General features: G+C 38.9%; 1 protein-coding gene across 4 annotated transcripts in view; it reads left to right on the top strand.

Moving 5' to 3' along the window:
* TTLL11 (tubulin tyrosine ligase like 11) overlaps positions 1 to 20,965 on the top strand; it is a 123,580-nt gene that overhangs the window by 2,184 nt on the left and 100,431 nt on the right. For 3 of the 4 annotated variants that reach the window (XM_038374293.2, XM_038374292.2, XM_038374295.2), the window contains exon 2: positions 19,966 to 20,062. In XM_038374293.2, coding sequence (XP_038230221.1) covers positions 19,966 to 20,062 — 97 coding nt within the window. Of the gene's footprint in view, positions 1 to 14,192; positions 14,386 to 19,965; positions 20,063 to 20,965 lie in introns of those variants that run through there. The other variant, XM_043498936.1, reaches the window with a different exon arrangement.

The raw sequence follows: 20,965 nt of genomic DNA, 5'->3' as shown, positions 1-20,965 counted from the left end.
TAGCATTCATTATCAAGTAATGACAGTGCATAGTGTCCTATTAGGTAGAATAGGACTGAACACTTCTGATAACTTTACTTTTCCTCAGTTCTTTGTTTGAGTTACTTATAAATTGAAAACTGAGAAGTGTTTCTTCATTAACTCTTATTCTGTACATTTCTTTAAGGTAGCATTGCATTGCATAGATTTGTTATAACTGCCAACAGTTTCAGTGTCTGCTTTTATATTTAATAACACTGCAATGTAATCATGGCTGTAGTTGTATTCTAATTAGTATATATGATAACACTAATTAGAAAAACTTTTCAGTATTTGCAGATTCAAAATCTGATTTTTTGCAATGGGAAGTAGATGATGAAATAATGCACTCATCTTTAAAGTATAAACGAAATCCTGTAGAGTTCATGTTAAACCACATGGACTTTCTGACACTGCAGTGATGGGGTCTGTAGGTAAAATCGTAGCACTGCTGAAATCAGTGGGAGTTTTGGATTGACTGTCTGCAGAGCCAGGATTTCAGCCCATATATTATATGTGCAGTGATAGATTACAAACACCAATTCACTGATCCATCATGTGAAGTTGATTGGGGGAAAAAGAAAACGGTCTCCTCAGTGGATGCTGGAAACTTCTTTCATCATTATTAGGTTTGACTCATGACACTGGACAACAGAGTTTGTAAACCAAGATGAATTTCATACAGTATTTTTAAATACATCCCTGCTCCTGTTTCCTATTATTTGATAGGTATATACTTAAAACATTATGGAAACAGAATATATTGTATTTCAGCCTTTTATTTTGTATATCTTGTTGCAGAAAGTCAACTTCCCTTACATAAAAGCTCAAATCATCTTCTTATGTGCACACTACAAAATAGGAACAGAACCAAGGGTGTGAAATTATAACCTGATAGATTTGCTCTTTGTTACACTGATATGTAGATGCACCAGTTGAGTGTCCACCTGCAGCTTCTCTCCAGTCTTTTTGTAGGTAAAGTGTAGAACAGAGTGTTCTACCATTTAATTTGTCAGCTGTAGGGTTAAAGTTTATACAAGACTTATCCACATATTATTGTAATGAGTGCTTCTGAAAGTCTGATAAATATTAAAACTGATAAATTTAGCTGATTATAAATGTAATCCACAAGACTAAATTTATTTCTCATATGTTTGACCTGCTTTGAGCATCTGATTCCCCAGATTGCTCAGTATTATGTATTCTATCCCAGAAACGGAGCTATGCACACCCTATTGTTCTCCTCTTGAACATGTACATTGTATTTTCAACATTCTTCTTCCAGCTCTTTATCCCACAGTCACAATCACTTTGGCTTTGCTTAATCTTTATTGATGGAGACAATAAACAAATATCCTTTCTCCTCCAACCACTAATTCAGTCAATATTTTTCATTTAGTCTGCCTTGCTTCTCCCTCTGACCTCTTTTCCATTCTTAATAATGGCTTTTCAACCAAAAGAGTGACTCATAAGGCATTTGGCTATGCCTTACAGTCAGTCATAATTCATTCTGCCCAAACAAGTCATCATCATAAATTTGTATAGGTTTGCAACCCACTGTAGTAAAGAGGGTTAGATACATTCAAGTGAGACCATCTCTTTTCTCTAGTTCATCAGAGATGATCTGTGCCTGTTTTGAATGGTATACTTATAAAATTTTGCTTTCTCTCTCAGATTCTGTTACCTCTGCATGAGTGACTGAAATTTATGAACTGAAGCTCAGATAGAAAGACAAAGATGTTAAACATTTAGTAGATTAGCTGGAGGGGTTTGTGATCTTAAGTTTCTGTAGTAGGAACCTTATCACAATAAAAGGATTGGTCCTCCCTTAAAGTGATAGAAACACGGTAAGAAATGAAGTGTAAGCTCCAAAAATGTGAACAAATTTTAATGTGTGACAAACACAACGTTTCAGGTAGAAGAGGGGGTTGAATGAGGAATAGTGGTGACAGTTTAGGCTATGTCGGTATAAATTATGTCACTCAGAGGTGGGAATAAGACACTCCCTGAGCGACATAAGTGACACTAACCTAAGCACCGGTGTGGATAGCGCTGTGTAGGCGGGAGAGGTTCTCCCACTGACATAGCTACCGCCACTTGCAGGAGCTGGAGTAAAGCTGAGCATCTGCACTAGCAGCGTTATAGCGACGCAGTGTAGTGTAGCCATAGCCTTAGAATGCCAACTATTGTGTGATTGAGTGGAGTGGTCATTATCTGAGAACGATCAGGGACAGCATTTCATTAAAATATTCGTAATCCCCAAGTTAAAGACTGGATTGGAATAGATTTTGATTAACACACCCATCCTCACTATCAACCTTATCAAGGACATACATGCCAAGTCTGCCATTTTAAAACAAGCCCTCCTAGTTTTTTGTTTATCTGAATACCAAAAATGCTAATATTTCAGTTATCGGCAGGGATCCTAGAAATCCATTTGCCGCAGAAGAACATGGAAAAATGCAGAATTTGTGTTTTTACAGAGAATCTTTAGTTTTTACATTTTGTGAAAAAATAAAAACATCTACAGTGGAACCCCAGTTATCTGATCTAATTGGGACCGGGGCCAAGTCAGATAATCAAAAATTCAGAGAATGGGTGGGGCTTGGGCTGTCATCTTAAAAATTGTAAATATATCAATAACAACAGATGCCTGTATGTACGGTGGTTAGGGAAACTAAAGTTCAGCATTTCATTTTAATTGTGGAAAAACTTGGATTTTTATGTGTTTTATTGGAGTATTTTTTTTTATCATGGAAAACTAGGAACCCTGGTTATCAGGTAGTTTAAATGACATGATATACCATAAAGAGAGAGACAAGGTAGTTGAGGTAATATCTTTTATTGGACCAACTCTTGTAGGTGGAAGGGATAAGCTTTTGAGCTTCCCACAGAGCTCTTCAGGTCTGGTGAAGGTAAACAGGGTGTCTGAGCAGGATAGTTAGTCAAAATAGGAGGCAGTTTCATCTTGCTGTGGCATCTGACTGGGGGGTATTTTTTTAAGCCTTTTGCTTCTTCTTAGGTCCCAGATTAAAGCACCTTTTCCCCTTTGGGCAGCGGCTGAATCTTATGTGCTCATAGGGACCATATACTCGGGCTGCGCTCTGGTCACTCATACCATACTATCATTATTCTACACTGTCACTGAATAGAAAGAATAGGTCAGATTCCCTTGCCTGCTTGCAGAGGGAACACGCAAATTGCCTTCCCCAACACCTAGTGGAGATTTAAAATTATGAAAATGCACTTGTATAAGTACAGTGTCTTTACTCGTCAGATATGGGATGGCAAAGAAACTTCAGGAAAATGCTGAAAAAAGAAAAAAATTCAAGCTTATGAAATTCATGTCTTGATTTCCACCAAATTTTCTCCTCCCCACAATCTAAGAGCAAGATGCTGCCTGTGAAATTGCAGGGAAGTTGTTTTGGTTTTAGGAAAGCTGAAAATGAGCTTTATGACAAGAATCTGCCTGCTACCTGAACTATGGAGCAACTGTCAAGCAGCTGCTATAATAACAACTGGTGTAGCAAACCAGTTTTTTTGGGGGGGGGAGGGGCTTTTAAATAGCATATGTAGATTAGGTTTACCTGTTACCTCATTAAGGGCCAGATTCTATCCTCTAAATATGCAGTAATGTTCACTGAATGTCTTCGAGGACTTGTTCTTTTTCAGGCAGTCACTGGGCAGTTTAAAATCTGGTCCATAGCATAGTGAAATTCGTTCATCAACTCCTGAGTTACTTTTACTATACTGACATGAATATTAGTTCACTGACTTTAGTATTGATTGCACTATATTTAATGGAACTTTATAAAGTATACAGAATTAAGGGACAGCTGTTAATAACAGTGTTAGGTTTTACCTTAAGCATGAACTGTCAGTTTCTGTAAGAAATGGGTGAAGCATACGTGTTTCTGATCTCTTGTGTAATCAGCCATGAAGAAACTTTCTAGTGCTCTGTTCTTGGTCCATCTTGATGGTGACATTTCTCCTTTAAAGAGAAATGGAGTGTAATACAAACTAGTGGTCTAATGTCTCTGGTGTAATAGCAAGTGCATGTTAAAGAGACAAAAGTGTTTACAACTACAAGATAGGAAACCTTATTTTTGCAACACTTACTTTGCATTAGTAGTAATCTTTTACTATCAAAAAGTTTTGCCATTTTTGCTAATTAGTGGCAAATACCATTCATTGTGACCCATATATAGAATCATAGAATCATAGAATATCAGGGTTGGAAGGGACCCCAGAAGGTCATCTAGTCCAACCCCCTGCTCAAAGCAGGACCAAGTCCCAGTTAAATCATCCCAGCCAGGGCTTTGTCAAGCCTGACCTTAAAAACCTCTAAGGAAGGAGATTCTACCACCTCCCTAGGTAACGCATTCCAGTGTTTCACCACCCTCTTAGTGAAAAAGTTTTTCCTAATATCCAATCTAAACCTCCCCCATTGCAACTTGAGACCATTACTCCTCGTTCTGTCATCTGCTACCATTGAGAACAGTCTAGAGCCATCCTCTTTGAAACCCCCTTTCAGGTAGTTGAAAGCAGCTATCAAATCCCCCCTCATTCTTCTCTTCTGCAGACTAAACAATCCCAGCTCCCTCAGCCTCTCCTCATAAGTCATGTGCTCTAGACCCCTAATCATTTTTGTTGCCCTTCGTTGTACTCTTTCCAATTTATCCACATCCTTCCTGTAGTGTGGGGCCCAAAACTGGACACAGTACTCCAGATGAGGCCTCACCAGTGTCGAATAGAGGGGAACGATCACGTCCCTCGATCTGCTCGCTATGCCCCTACTTATACAACCCAAAATGCCATTGGCCTTCTTGGCAACAAGGGCACACTGCTGACTCATATCCAGCTTCTCGTCCACTGTCACCCCTAGGTCCTTTTCCGCAGAACTGCTGCCGAGCCATTCGGTCCCTAGTCTGTAGCGGTGCATTGGATTCTTCCATCCTAAGTGCAGGACCCTGCATTTATCCTTATTGAACCTCATTAGATTTCTTTTGGCCCAATCCTCCAATTTGTCTAGGTCCTTCTGTATCCTATCCCTCCCCTCCAGCGTATCTACCACTCCTCCCAGTTTAGTATCATCCGCAAATTTGCTGAGAGTGCAATCCACACCATCCTCCAGATCACTTATGAAGATATTGAACAAAACGGGCCCCAGGACCGACCCCTGGGGCACTCCACTTGACACCGGCTGCCAACTAGACATGGAGCCATTGATCACTACCCGTTGAGCCCGACAATCTAGCCAGCTTTCTACCCACCTTATAGTGCATTCATCCAGCCCATACTTCCTTAACTTGCTGACAAGAATGCTGTGGGAGACCGTGTCAAAAGCTTTGCTAAAGTCAAGAAACAATACATCCACTGCTTTCCCTTCATCCACAGAACCAGTAATCTCATCATAAAAGGCGATTAGATTAGTCAGGCATGACCTTCCCTTGGTGAATCCATGCTGACTGTTCCTGATCACTTTCCTCTCCTCTAAGTGCTTCAGGATTGATTCTTTGAGGACCTGCTCCATGATTTTTCCAGGGACTGAGGTGAGGCTGACCGGCCTGTAGTTCCCAGGATCCTCCTTCTTCCCTTTTTTAAAGATGGGCACTACATTAGCCTTTTTCCAGTCATCCGGGACTTCCCCCGTTCGCCACGAGTTTTCAAAGATAATGGCCAAGGGCTCTGCAATCACAGCCGCCAATTCCCTCAGCACTCTCGGATGCAATTCGTCCGGCCCCATGGACTTGTGCACGTCCAGCTTTTCTAAATAGTCCCTAACCACCTCTATCTCTACAGAGGGCTGGCCATCTCTTCCCCATTTTGTGTTGCCCAGCACAGCAGTCTGGGAGCTGACCTTGTTAGTGAAAACAGAGGCAAAAAAAGCATTGAGTACATTAGCTTTTTCCACATCCTCTGTCACTAGCTTGCCTCCCTCATTCAGTAAGGGGCCCACACTTTCCTTGGCTTTCTTCTTGTTGCCAACATACCTGAAGAAACCCTTCTTGTTACTCTTGACATCTCTTGCTAGCTGCAGCTCCAGGTGCGATTTGGCCCTCCTGATATCTTTCCTACATGCCCGAGCAATATTTTTATACTCTTCCCTGGTCATATGTCCAACCTTCCACTTCTTGTAAGCTTCTTTTTTATGTTTAAGATCCGCTAGGATTTCACCATTATACTTTCTGCAGTATGGCACTCTCCACTTACACTCAATTCCTGGCAGTTTTTTCTTCATTTATAAGCAATTTTTAGGTCTGCCACATTATGTGATATAGAGGACAAAGGTTTGAAGTAGCAGAGCTTTTTTGACAGTAGTAGACTGTCACCAATGGAGAGAGGAAAAATTGTCCTCCAAAAAGTTTTGGTTCAAGGATATGTTGTTCACTGAGTGTTGCTGTAAGAGTTACTTACCCAAGAGCATTTCAGCCAAACATTTTAGAAGTGTTCACAGAGGCTATAGTGAAACTAGGTGAGTTATCTGTCCATTTAGCTAAGCACTGGCACTGTCTGTATAAAGGCAGGAGCGATGATAAAATAAACATGAGGATAAACAAGCAAATCTGAGCAAAGAAAACTAAAGTAACTTTGATTGAAAGCAGTTTATTAAATAGGGATGGCAATGCTGATTCACTGACTTGTATGGGTTCTAGAAGGATTCATCGTGCTTGGGTTAAGATGGGATTAGAGCTCCTTTCTGACCTGACTCCTTGTAGCCCCACCATATGGTTCTGGCCCTTTTTCCCTCCCTGATTTCTTTCACCCTTGCCTTTCTTTGACCTCTGCTCTCCCGTTTTCTTGCAACCTCCCTCTCTATGTTCCCTGTTTTTGTTACCCTGAACATTCTTCTGATCTTTTGAAGTCCTCCAAATTCCTTAGCAAGTCCAGGCTCCTCATATTCGCAAAAAGAAAAGGAGGACTTGTGGCACCTTAGAGACTAACAAATTTATTAGAGCATAAGCTTATGCTCTAATAAATTTGTTAGTCTCTAAGGTGCCACAAGTCCTCCTTTTCTTTTTGTAAAATTAGGTTTACCTGTATTGAACAGCATATATTGTGCTGTGTTTTCAGTAATCACTTACATAAACCATTGCAGTTCTTTCAGAGTCTCCTTTATTGATTTCAAACTGGCTGTTTATATAGCTTTCCTGGTTGCTCCCGAAGCCTTTTTCTTTTTTTATTAACCTCTTAGGCATCAGAAGTCTTTCTCCTTCATGTCCTGTAGAATCTTGGTCATGTTGGGACCGTGTTATACCCTATCATGGAATAACCTCCTGGAGACAGGGACTGAGGGTTTAGGACACTTGGTGAAGTCCATGTCCACTTCACTTGATTACCTTTGCATACTTTCCAGAGGGGGAAGGCGAAGGTGGGGAGGGGATGGGGGGGAGAGGGGATGCCGAAGGAGCAGGCATGTAGCCTTCAGACCTCCAAGAATCCTCTTTAAATTCCACTTTGAGTACTTTTTTCTGGCTCCTGCAGTTGCTGTCGATTGCAGCATTCTTCACTTCTTGTCCTAAATTGTTCTGTCTGTTGCTTGTGTGTGCCAGTTACCATGTTTCATCCTAGAGGTGTCTATAGCTCAGTAGTGAGTGAAGTGATTTCTATAGATAGCTTTTAAAGTGCTTTAGAATCCTTTGGGATTAAAGGAGCTACTTCAATATAAGATCATTATATTGAAAGTAGCTGACATGTCTAACCTAACTTAATGGACAGTTTTATTGTTGATGTCTGAAACGTCAGTGGTAAACAATAGGCCCAATTCTTTGTTACCCCGCACTATTTACACCAGGACAAAATGGGTAGCAATTTATATCCACTTTACACTGATGTAAATAACTACACAGAGTACAGGACCATGAAGAATCAAGCACAGTATCTTTCTGAAATATAAATATTAATTTGTCATTCATGTAGTAATATTAAAGGCTTCTAATGAGAATAGGAATCTAAAAGCAATACTTTGTATTTATAACTGGAAACAACAAATGTCATACAAAAACACTGAAACACTGCATTTTACATTAATAAAACATCTGTAGAAAAATGGACTCTTCACTTACTGAAGCTCTGTTAATTTATACTTCCATATATAAATAAAAGTTTTATGCAGGATTGTTACCTTTACCATCACAGATTAATTCTGAATATGTAAAAAGTTTGATTTTCTGGGAGATTTTTTATTTCTGAATCTGTTTAAAAAAGAACCCCCACATCCAGTCCCAAACAAACCTCATTTGCTCCCCCTTCTTCTTCCAGCGGATTCACTTCTTTAGGAGGTATTTTCACTTCCTGTAAATAATGCTGCTACTAACATCTAAAAACAATACAGAGAAATGTAGCAAAATGGTTTTTGGCCTGTTTTCATATCTGATGTTTGTGTTGTCATCAGTGTTTACAAGGGAGTGTTTAGCAAGTGGATTAAAGATGAATTGATTTAAAAAAAAAAAGCTTGCTTATGGAATTTGAATGTCAATAGGAGGAGCCATTGGGCTGCTCCAGATGACAATTCTTCTGTTATTTCTTTCCTGTCTTTTTGTGTCATTTGGTATCTGTCTGATTTCAGCATTTTTTTTTAATTGCTTGGGGTTGCCCATAAAGGTCCCCACAGCATTTTACCCTTTCTAACTGCCTCAGCAATCCTCCAACATGGCTTCATTTCTCTGTCCTCTGCCAGAGGCAGGAGAAGAATGACTCTTCCTTCACAAGCTGTCAGCATCACTGGCTGTGGGGGGATTAGTCATGTAAATTTTTCACATATCTTAACTAACGTTACACCATGTCTACACTACCACTTATGTCAGCAAAAGTTATGTTGCTCAGGGGAGTGAAAAACCACAGCCTTGTGTGATATACATTTTGCCAGCCTAAGTGGTAGTGTGCACAATTCTATGTCAGTGGGAGAGCTACTGCTGCTCATTGGGGTTGGTTTAATTATGTTGACAGGAGAGCACTCTTCTGTCGGCATAGAGTGGCTACACAAGACATCTTACAGCGGCACAGCCGCATCGGTACAGCTGTACCACTATAAGGTCTCTAGGTAGACATGGCCTTGTATGAAACTCCATAACACTGCTAGCCTTCGGGAGCCAAGTCCAAGGGTGCCAAGCCTAATAAACATTGAGAGAACCTAAAGCTAGAAACTTCCACAATGATATCATATTATTTTCTTTAAGAGCCACTGATTTTAGTACAATATTAAGACTAGAGAGAGTGGTGAAAGTTTTAGAGGCCAGGATCTTACAGAAAGTGTGCATAATTATTAATATATACTACTAGGTATAAAATACAATGATTTAACACATGTTGAGGATCCTGTTAGATGTATTCTGCTTCTGCTCAGTCTTTTGAAGCTTCAGAGGCTGTTCTTATTTTCAGCAACATTTACTTAATTCAGAAAGAATTGCTGTTTGCTGAATGCTTTGTCTTCCTTTGCTGTATAATTAATTAATCTACAGAATTCTAGACTGACGTCTTTGATTCAGTTTTGTTTATTTGTTTGCTGTACAGCTGTGCATTTTCAGATGCTGATTAGACATTGGGCAGCCACGAGAGAAATGCATGTATCCAGTATGTGGTGTGATTTCTGTATACAGAAAGACTATTTGTTGTAAAGTAGTCACTCATTTTCCATCTTTCTCCTATATGACAATTTATTTTTCTTTACAAAGTTCCAACAACTTTTAAATAGTGCTGTTCTTCATGATTAAGAAATTTCAAACTAAAAATACCATGATATTTCCTATATGTTTTAAAGGCTTCATTTTATGGTAGGGCCAGTTGTGGCTATTTGATAAATCCCCAAACACATGCTGCTTTTGGCTAGTTTGGGAGAGATTCTCTCTCTCTCTTTCTTTTTTTTTTTTTTTTTTTAATGCTCTCATGTGGCTTTGAAGCTCACTTTAACATTAGTGGGAGTTCATCACAAACTGTCTCTAAGGCCAGGAAAATAGACTCTTAAAAGGAAAATAAAATGGTAGTACTGTTTACAAAAACAATCCCATTTTAAATTTCATTACAAAGCACTTAGAGGTGTTTAATCACTTTGAACTGGCTTACCATTTGTATCCTGATTGAGTATAGGACACAAAGAACTAGTTTCTCCATAAGGATGTTGGGAAGGGAGTTCTGTACTGTAAATGCATAATCCAGGGACAGATTTTCCTCCAATTATAGTAGTATTTCAGTTGAAGTACATTGAATGTATGCCACCATTGTTACAATGGAATTCTGGAATGATTTTATTTCATTAGAATTGTTGTATATTGAATACTAAACGCTGAACATATATTTTCACCTTCAAAGTCTGGTGTCATACCATCAGATTTGAATTTGATTCGTCTTATGAAATAATAAGTATATATTATATAAAGAAGGAACAAGAAAAATGTAAATTAAGATTTTATACTAATAAGACCTGAATATTCTGTTTTGGTACAATGGAGGAGAGTGAAGAAAGTGAAATCTATTGTTTAGCTGATACATGTGTATGGGTTAGAAAAGACAAGAAATATGGAACAGAAAATAAAATGAGCAACACTAAAATCTAATGATCCAAGAAACAAATTACTTTTAAGCAAGGCTACACTATGCATATGAGATATTGACAATAGTACCGCCCCTTCTTCGTAAACTTGTATCACTGATGTGAGTACGGCTCTGGGAATAGTGTTTAACTTCTATTACAGACCCAGCAGAGGGACCACACCATCATTTAAAAAAAAAGAAAAAGAAAACACCAGGAAAAAAACCCAAACAAAAAAAAATGCAACTTCTTAAAGCTTCTGGGCAATAAGAGTGAAAATTATATATTTAAAGCTAACGATTTGGAGGTTTTCCCCTTCTCCTGCTCCAGATTAAATACCTTTTAGGTTTGTCAGATGTTGAGCTTTAACTTCTTATGTCCCCTTCTCTCCCATCCCTACCTTTTACTCCCTCCTTTACACATATTTTTTAACTAGCCTATTCCATCCTTTTATTTTGCTCCTATTTATAATATTTGATTCAGGTTGAGCTATGTTTGCTTAAATGACTAGCAGGAGGCACTGTTAGACTCTGTTCTCATAAAGTAGGCATCCACTTACTGGTAATTTCCATTCCTAATAGTAAGCAATATTACAGTGCGACATATGCTATTTCTGGTTGGATTCTTACATTCTGAACACTGGTTGCCATAGTTACAGTGGCATTTCAGAATGGCTTTGTTTCAGCAATATTGCTGCACCATTATACAAACAGCTAAACTGCATCAGCCCAGTGCTATGAAGTTTTCTATGAATTTTATTAGGAAATCCACATTATCCTGGATTTAACATGAGAGAAGGAATAGAAGCCTAAACAATAAGGGGTGCTTTTAAAACAGTGAGAATTAGAAAAAACATAGACAGTGTGTCCATATTGACCCCTAAGTTCACATCTTTAAGAGATTTTTCATTTGAAATTTTAGAAATTAATTTTCCACTTCTGCAAGGATATTTCAAGAAAGATTATTATCTCCTCTGGCTGAAATTATAAGGATTTCTTTCGCAGACATCTCTGTCAATCATTCTCAGTCTTCTTCAAATATATTTTCTGTTAGATGTTTGATGTAGATTTAAAGGTGAGTTGAAATGCTTTTCTTAAAGGGAAGATAAAACTAAGTTTAAGATCTCAATAGCTGTATGTGTTAGAACAAATGAATATATTCTAAAGCAAATATATTCTAAAGCCAAATAACTCCTTCCTTATATCTACCAAAGCTAAAGTTGTATTTTGTGTGCTGCAGATGGTATTCTCCCTTGTGGCCCAAAGAACAGAATTTTCTTGAACTCCCATTTTTGTTATAGGCTTCTTTCTCAGTTCTTGTAGGAGGAACACAGTCTGAGCAGTAAATTAACTTTCGGATTATCTTGTAATAATTTAACGGTTTCTGACGCATCGATAATGTTGCACCAGTTTAGCTAACCCGTCGTAACTTTATGTGTGAATGTAGCTTGCCTTTGTTTAAAGTATGTTGAGCATCTGCATACAAGGTTGCAATGATAGCTAAATCGGTGCAACATTGCACCTCTAGTATAAACCAGTGCAAATTGTGTGTGTAGACAAGTCCAGGTGGATCTTCAACTGTGTAAGGTTCTGCTGCCTTGGGAGAGATGTGGGTGGAGGCCGAGAAAGGACAAAGGAAGAATGACAGGCTGTGTATGCCTGACTTCGGTTGGGAGTTTTACTCTACCTGTTAAAAACTTCTGTGTCTGAATAAGGGTTTATCTTCTAATAAGAGGGTATATGGATACTCTTCCCCCCCCCCCCCCGTCTATCCCATTTTTGTAGGGGATTAGGGAACCAGGCTGTTATGTAACTCCACTTCTGTTACCTTGGCTTAGAGTATTGTTGTGGATTTTATCAGTGACCGTACACTGATGGAGATAACTGATTTTTTTGATTGTCCAGCAGCCCCAAGGCCCTTTCTTGTCTTCATTACTGTGAGCTGGGAAGAACTAGGACCTATCTGGGATGTCTGCTGCCTTTTAGGTTACCAGATAGCCATCATAGAACTGGGTTTTCAGGAATAAAATGAAGACAATCCTTTCCTCTCCCCTAAATAGTGCTTGGTAAGTTTGGCAAATTGGATTAAATGCCACTGTGAAACAAATAAGTTCTGAGGAACTTTGGAAAGAAAAATAAAGTTCAAAGTACCAAGTATTACAGCCTGCATTGGAGAGGTGCATCGCAACAGCTCTGCTAGCATAGCACCTACCTGCTTCTCTAGAATCTTGAGGGCCAATTGCAGACAGATGTGAATGTTGGGAAGAGCTCCTATACCATAAAGCACATCTGGATCTAACAAGGACAGTAATGGTATAACTGCCAAGAATACAGAGCAGTGACTAATGTAAGAACATCTAGTACTAGTGTACCATATCCCTGGGGGTTATATTCAAAATAAACTTAACTTTGTTTTTATTGTCTAAAAAAATAAGACACTTTCTGAAACTCTTGCATCCTGTGTTATAGCTTCACTATCCCTGCCCCTTGTATATATCCTACATGTCACAAAAGATAACTAGGCTGATGTTGCTGTTGGGCTAAATTCACCCCTTGTATAACCCATGGAGGTCCTTGCATTAGAGACTAGTTCGTCCCTTTGTGTGTTCTCTTGCTGTTACATGTTGGAAGGCTGCACTGGCTTCTTCCTGTTCTTATTTTAGAAAGAATTGTTTTGTAGCAGGGATAACTTGACTTGTCATGCTGAATGTCGGCATAGTCCCTGCTTTTCATCTCATTTTGGTGTTCTTCAAATGTGGATATAAGGAACTAGCCCGTTCCTATACTGCTGCTCCATAGTTAAGGTTGAAGTCAGCTTTTCATTATAAGCCTGTCTTTAAACTCTAACCCTAACTTCTCTCCAAATACATCACCATATAATCAATTGCATTTCGTAACACCAAATTGATATTCCAATTCTGTTAATGAAATGTAATTCTCGACTCCAACATACTACATGATGAGAATTATCAAATTTCGCTATAGTGTCCCCTGGGACTGTATTCCTTTCAAAGTCTTAACTATACATTTAAAAAACAACATATAACAGTAATTTGCATGCATTCAATGTCATATTTCCATTACAGAACAAATATGGTGACTTTAATTTGGGTGGGTGTTGGAAATTGGTTGGGGGTATTAGTGTATGATTGTATGGCAGTGTGGAACTAACTGGATCCTTTAACTGTTAATTTTTTGTCATTTAATTCATTTCGTCAAAGATGTGTCGAGTTTTTATAAAGAAAGTAAAACTTTTCGGGTGGCTGTCACAAGGCATCTCTTCACCTGCTGTGTGAGTACTGCTGCCTAGCCTTTTCTTGTGGTCTCCTAGCTACAAATCTGTGCAAGCTGTTTTCTTTCACCATGTGTGCATTTAATTTTCAGTTTTAAAACCTAAAGAACCACAGGTATATAGCAGGAGGTGATTGCCACACAGCTTCGCTTCGCTTCGCCTCGCCTCTCCTCTCCTCTCCCATGCTCATCCTCTAAGTCCCTTTGACTTCCTTTTCCTCCCAAATATATATCCTCCCAATTACAGTACTGAGCCAATTGCCTCATTAGCCCAATAACTGCCACCCAAGTGTCAGTACAGAAATGGGTTAATTGCCTTTAATTAAATCTGCAGTTTTACCAGTCTTGTAGCAAACTCAGAGAGGAGGATGCTACCGTGTCTCAGTGCGGTATAGCAGAAGAAGGTTAGCTGGACTTCACTGAAACACTATCAACCTTAACATTATAACCTTTTTTTTGTTTTTACATAAACATTTTGTTTGGGAATAACTTTTACTCTTCAGTGCTTTCCAGAAGATCATTATGTTGGATAGAGACAAGATAGGTGAGGTAAGCTCTGCATAAGTTTGAAAGTTTGTCTCTTTCAGCAGCAGAAGTTGGTTCAATAAAATATATTATCTAACCCACCTTGTCTCTCTAATATCCTGGGACTAACACTGCAAATTACATTGTATGCCATATTCTGGTACATGAAGTAATAAAAAGGGGCAGAGGAATTATTTGAAATTCTCTAGTTAGGAAGATGACTGAAAACCAAGGGTGAAGTGCTTTGCTTTAACTTGCAGTGATGGGCAATGTTCCCTCTAATTTTTGACAGGCCGTGTGCGCAAAAAATTTCTTCTGTGCAAATTTTTGACAGGCAGTGTGCACAAATAATTTCTTCTGGGAAAATTGTTGTGCTTCTGGGCAAATTTTTGTGTGTGCGGTGCTTTGCCATGTGCATAGGGTTTAGGATCTGTGTGTGTGCGCACAGCTTAGAGGGAACAGTGGTGATGGGCCATGCAAATTTGATCTGTGAGAGATAATGTGATTGCCTTGTTAGCTAGTAATCAAAGAGGGCCCTGTCTACCATTTTCAGCTGTGATTGACAATCATCTTGGTCAAAGTTGGTTGAGTAAATGAAGCTAAATTGTTTAAATATACCATAGAGAACAATAACATTAAAGCTGAGTAGAGAATGAATATATATGCTAACATTGGTATATCAAGAAGATGGGAAAGATTCTGAGGAGGGTAATTGACAGATTCAAATTCTGCTATCAAAAGCAAGAAATAGGAAAACAATATAACTTTCAGGTGTGGGAATTTTGAATAAAATTACAACAGCAAGAGCTGTATCTTGGCTGATGCACAGGTATGGAGCTCACAACATGCACTACAGAATTGTAATGTGCATACCACTGAAGCAATTATTAATGCCTCTAGAGTGGACTATCTGACTTAGTGTGTCAGATTCTTAAAATGGACATGATGTGACAAATAAAATAATGGGCATAAATTAAGCTGGCACCTTGAATTTATTCGTCTCTCAGTAGATTAACCCTTCACTAGACATAGACAGGAAAATGGAAGAAGCATATGGCTAAGACCTCAAATGTCCTAGCATTAAATGTTCCATTTGTCTGTATATTCAGTAGAGGCACAGTAGCAGAGCAGCAGTTTGAAATTCTGTCATAGCAAAAGCTGACAAGAAGCCAAGAGTCACTTAGCTTGTCCGTAACATGATGGAACAGACTGATGTGATGCGTGGGACACAGTTTAAATTAATGGCTTCCTATCAAGAGCTAGAAAAGCCCTGTCAAAGCGGTTTGACTGTGATTGATTATTAATTGGGTCAGAGTTGTGAAAACAAATCTGTTCATTTTATGCTCTCTTCTGGTTTTGTTAAGATGAAGATCTTTTTTGTTCAGACTTGGAGGGCATTAAATAAATGGCTTGAAGAGTTAAGATTAATTGTTTACAGGCACAGCCTCAAAGTTTGTTTTGTACTGAAAGCTCCAAGGACCAGATTCTTCTCAGTCTTGTGCTGAGATGACAAGAGAAAGGGAGAAAGGTGGCTTTAGCTACTTCTATGGTCCCCAAATCCTGTGGCTGTTGTGCATCTGCCCAGTGCCTGGCATAAATTAGAGACCTGAGGCTGCTTATACCAGATAACCATAGGTGTGGGTATTATTAGGGTACAAGGGATGCTATAACAATGTCCCCTTTTCCCTCTGCATCAGGTGGGCATGAAAAAAGAGCCATTAAAACATCTCTGTTCTACTTATGTATTCCCCAACATAGAGAGACTCCTCAAAGGGATGATTTAAAATGGGTTTAGCTGCCGGAATAGGCCCACGGTGCTGACCTGTTTGTTTATAAACTATATTCTGAAGTTTAAATCATGATTTAGAGCCAGGAGTCGGCAACCTTTCAGAAGTGGTGTTCTGAGTCTTCATTTATTCACTCTAATTTAAGGTTTCGCGTGCCAGTAATACATTTTAACATTTTTAGAAGGTCTCCTTCTATAAGTCTATAATATATAACTAACCTATTGTTGTATGTAAAGTAAATAAGGTTTTTAAAATGTTTAAGAAGCTTCATTTAAAATTAAACTAAAATGCAGAGCCCCCTGGACCGGTGGCCTGGACCCTGTGTGAGTGCCACTGAAAATCAGCCTTCAGCACACGGGTCATAGGTTGCCTACCCCTGGAAGTGAGTTGTAGCTCACGAAAGCTTATGCTCTAATAAATTTGTTAGTCTCTAAGGTGCCACAAGTACTCCTTTTCTTTTTGCGAATACAGACTAACACGGCTGCTACTCTGAAACCTGAAGAACCAGTGGCATTTCAGAAGAGTCTGGGTGTTAGACCTGCTTTTGGATAAATCCAGAATTTTATTTGCGTAAATACTCACTTGATTTGCTCAGAGTGGGGAAGACCCTTTCCCCTTCAAACTGTTGAGTAATGTTCTGGTGCAAAATGCAGCCATGTTCCAGCCCTGAGGTGCTTACACTTCATCCTCTGTGAAATGGTTTCTGTGCAGTGTTTGTAAAGTGCTTCGATATCCTCTGTAGATGAAAGGTGCTATATAAATGCAAATTTCATTCACTTCATTTCAATTTCATTTAATAAATAAATAAATTGTTCAAGTTTTTAGTGGGAAGGGCAGTCTGAAAACCACCACAGAATTTCTATTCTGAATATACCTGTGGAGAGAAGGTTTAAGGCCACTGATGGTCTTTCAGAGCCTAACGGAATTAATTTTCACGCATACAAAAACACTTTTTTTTTCTCTTTGCAGCCTGAATAATAATGAAATGAGACCAGAACTTTCTAGCTCTGTTATGTTGTGCATGTTACTCCTATGAATTAGGAAGTGGAGAAAGGAATACATTGCTAAATTAGTGTTTTGATTATTTTTTCAAAGTTATTAAATAAATAAATAAATTAAATAAACTGAAATTTTAACTAAAGTTGCAAACAAAGGAACAGATTCACTAGAAAAGTTTCTAACATTTTTAAAAATTTCTTTCTTTTGTCTAAAATAAGTCAGGGCTAATAAGGATTTTTTTCATGAAGAGAAATTAAACTTAACCATAAACAGCCAGAGAAATTGCTGTAGTGTATATTGAGTTTAGTAAGGGCTCAATGTGCTGTTAGAGTTTGTTTTTAATAGTTAAATTGCTTAATGTCAGTGGGCATTGAGGATGCTAAAATTTCACAGGATAGGATCCTAAAAGTAGTATGACTGGAAGCGGAAGTATAACATGTTTGTCTTGAAGTGATTTAATCTCCTAGTACAATATCTTCTTGCAAATAATTCTCTATATGACATATTTAATTAATGCACCTACACAGATTCACAGGAGGAAAAGATGATTTTGGATAGATAGGAATGACCGTGTAGTCCATTTTTCAAGAGAATAGCTCTAGAGGAGTGATTTAGAGAAAATTAGTGTATACATTTTGACCAAACAATATTTTGATTTATGGGTTACATATTGTGTATTTGGGAAATTGACCTCATGAATATAGCCTTTCCTGCTAGGGTTGACTGGTTGAGGTTGAGAGGCTTTACACTGTTTTAATTCACTGCTTAATTTTTTGAATGACCTATCTTTTGACAATAGGAAGCAAAAGTGCGGTATATGTAATTATGGCAGAATTACCTTTTCACATGTGTGAGTGGCTAATGCTGTAGAGATAATTTCTCTGCTCCAGCTGATAAATTCAAATAAACATTTCACCTATGATTAGTCTGTTTGCAAGCTTGCTTGTTTGTTTGTTTTAACTTCAGTTATTATTTTTCTTTTCTTTAAAAATACACTAATATCCGGAAGAAAATGACAAATATAGATTTCTCATTCCTTCTTTACTTATATCCTATCAAAGAGCTAAAAAGCTGTCTATTTGCTGCTAATAAAATGAACAAAATATTATAAATACAGTCCTACCAAATTTAGGTCCATTTCGGTCAATTTCATGGCCATAGGATTTGAAAATTAGTCAATTTCACATTTTCAGAGGTTTACATTTGAAAAAGCAGGATGTGGAGAGGTCACAAAGCTGGTGGTGGTGGTGAGTTTGCAGGATTGCCACCCTTACTTCTGTGCTGCCTTCAGAGCCCAACTGCTGCCGCAGAGGTTCCTGCAGTGGGGGGAGGTACCCAGAGGTTGGTCTGATCTCCCACTGAGAGTGGCTGTGCAGGGGAAGAGTAAATCCCGTCCCTACCCAGCCCGGGGACTAGCAGCTGGAGCCCAGGGAACCATAGGAGCCCCCAGATGGGATGCCCTCAGCCCTGCCCCTTCTTCTCCTCTCCAATAGCTAGATTTCATGGGGAAGGGCTTATTTCATGATCCATGACATGTTTTTCACAGCCATGAATTTGGTAGGGCCCTAAGTATAAACAATAGTTGGCACCTGGTTGATACTGAAAAGTATAGTACATCTTCCTCACTTTGTACTTTAGAAATATGTGTTATTTATTTAAAATCTGGTAACAGGGATGGCCTTAGGGAAAATGGCACCCTGGGTGAACTTGTATTTTGGCATCCCTGACCCCTGTGGGCATGGTGCCCCCCCATTGCCCCTGGCCTCTGTGGGATCCATAGGCTCCCCTTCACCCCTAACCCCTGCCCTGTGCCCCCTTTGCCCCAACCCATGCACCCCCTCTTGCAACCCTAATTTCTGCACTGTGCCCCCTTCACCCCTAATCCCTGCACCTCCCTCCTGTGTCCCTAACTCCTGCACTTTGCTCCTGCGCCCCTAAGTCTTGCACCCCCCCCGCGTCCATGTGGGGAAACTGACCTGGATGCATGGAGCAGCTGGCATTGCTGCTCGCTGCCCCCCTTAAACATTGCTCCTCCATGCACCCCTAGAGGGCTTTGGGGGGGGGGATGAGGAGGGATGTAAGGGCTCCCTGCGTAAGGGCAGGGCAGGAGAGCAGCAGTTTCTGATGCTCGCCTCACAGCCTAGGTTGGAAAAGTGATGCTCCTTGCTCCCCCTTCACAGCCCCCAGGGGGCGTGGAGGAATGTTACAGGAGACGACCTATCTGTGCATCACTGCTCCCCAACCCCATGCTCCTATGCAGTTCGATTTTTTTTTTTTCCTGGTTTCCAATGAGGAGTTTTAAAAACCATGTAAAGCTACTGTATTTAAATTTAAATATCCTGTTCTGAGCACTCAGTTTTAAGTTTTGAGCCTGAGCTCAAGCATATGATTCAGTTTGGTTGAAAAGCTGCAGTCAAATTTTGGAAAAAGTAATACTTTAAATACTGCTAATTTAAATTATTATTAATTTGTGTGTGTCCAGAGTTAAGTTAGTAAATTAAATTTTAACAATAATTATTTAAAAAAAGAGTAGGGCAAAGAAGCCACATCTTTCTCTCGTATTTATTGAGAGAGAGAAAGTTGAATAATTTTTTTTAAAAATAGCTTTTATTTCACACACTAGCAGAGGCCCCAACTTTGATATCTTATAATAAGCTCTTCCCATTGAAGTTGGGCACTAGATATAAAGCGTGGACTTTACTGATGTCCAGAATGCTGTTCTTTGAAGGTCTTATATTTTATTTGAACTTTTACAAAGGTAAGAAACTTGTACGTGTGGCCAATCTCTTTCAAAATCTGTATTGTATCTTTTTTCCAGTTTCCATTTGGTCGACGCTTGCCCTGTGATATCTATTGGCATGGAGTATCATTTCATGATAATGACATATTCTCAGGTCAAGTCAACAAGTTTCCAGGTAATTAATCTTGTGCTTGAAGTTAAAGAAATGCTTTTAAACTGTTTTTCATGCTGTTTCTGAATCATTCACCCACCTTGTTGGTAATATACTGGGCAGTTACCATTTGTAACGCTCTGCAAAATATGAAAGGTTTAATCTTATTTTGATCAAAAGTTTGGTGTTCTCATCCTGATGCAAGTAAATGGCTGATTATCTATTTCACCATCAAGGAGAGTGTTGCGTAGCGGTGATTACAGTTGGAATAACAAAGCCTTAAACAAATGGTGCCATCTTTTGTTACCTTGGATCTTCCTTGGACCATTCTTCTAAATTGTATTCAGTCTTTTGCACTGTTGATAGCTTTCTGCAGTTATCAAATATCTAAATTCTTAGACACAATCATGATAAGGGGTAGTAGTCATATAAAGTACAGTGGATTTGGATCCTGAGGTTTTGATCAAGTAAAAGGGATGCTAAAATTAACCAGTAATTAAGTAAAGTGAAAGAGCCTTTTGGATGCTACTGAAAGCCTTCATTAACCAGAAGATAAATATGAAATGAAACCAGGTTTCATGGCTTCTTATGTTGGGAGTGGACCCCAGAGCTCAACTATTGCCCAGATAAAAATCTATCAGATCAAATCATGGTCCAATTGAAATTAATGGCAGATTTCCTATTGTGTTCATCAGTATATGATTTGATGCACAGTATACCATATTCTTCATTTGTGAGTAGTTATATATTGAAAAAAGATGTTCAAACTGGATCATTCTGACTCATGTTATTGGGCATGTTTTATGAATCAATAATAATTAGAGATTTAGTTAAGACATGGTATGAATACCAGAATGGGTAACTCAAGCTCTTTATGGATTGAGATTATAATGGGACACTAAGGATGTTTGACGAGTGGAACAGTAC

The sequence above is a fragment of the Dermochelys coriacea genome, chromosome 16 (assembly GCF_009764565.3).
Source record: "Dermochelys coriacea isolate rDerCor1 chromosome 16, rDerCor1.pri.v4, whole genome shotgun sequence".
Taxonomy (NCBI): Eukaryota; Metazoa; Chordata; order Testudines; family Dermochelyidae; genus Dermochelys; species Dermochelys coriacea.
This window is presented reverse-complemented; position numbering and strand designations above follow the sequence as displayed.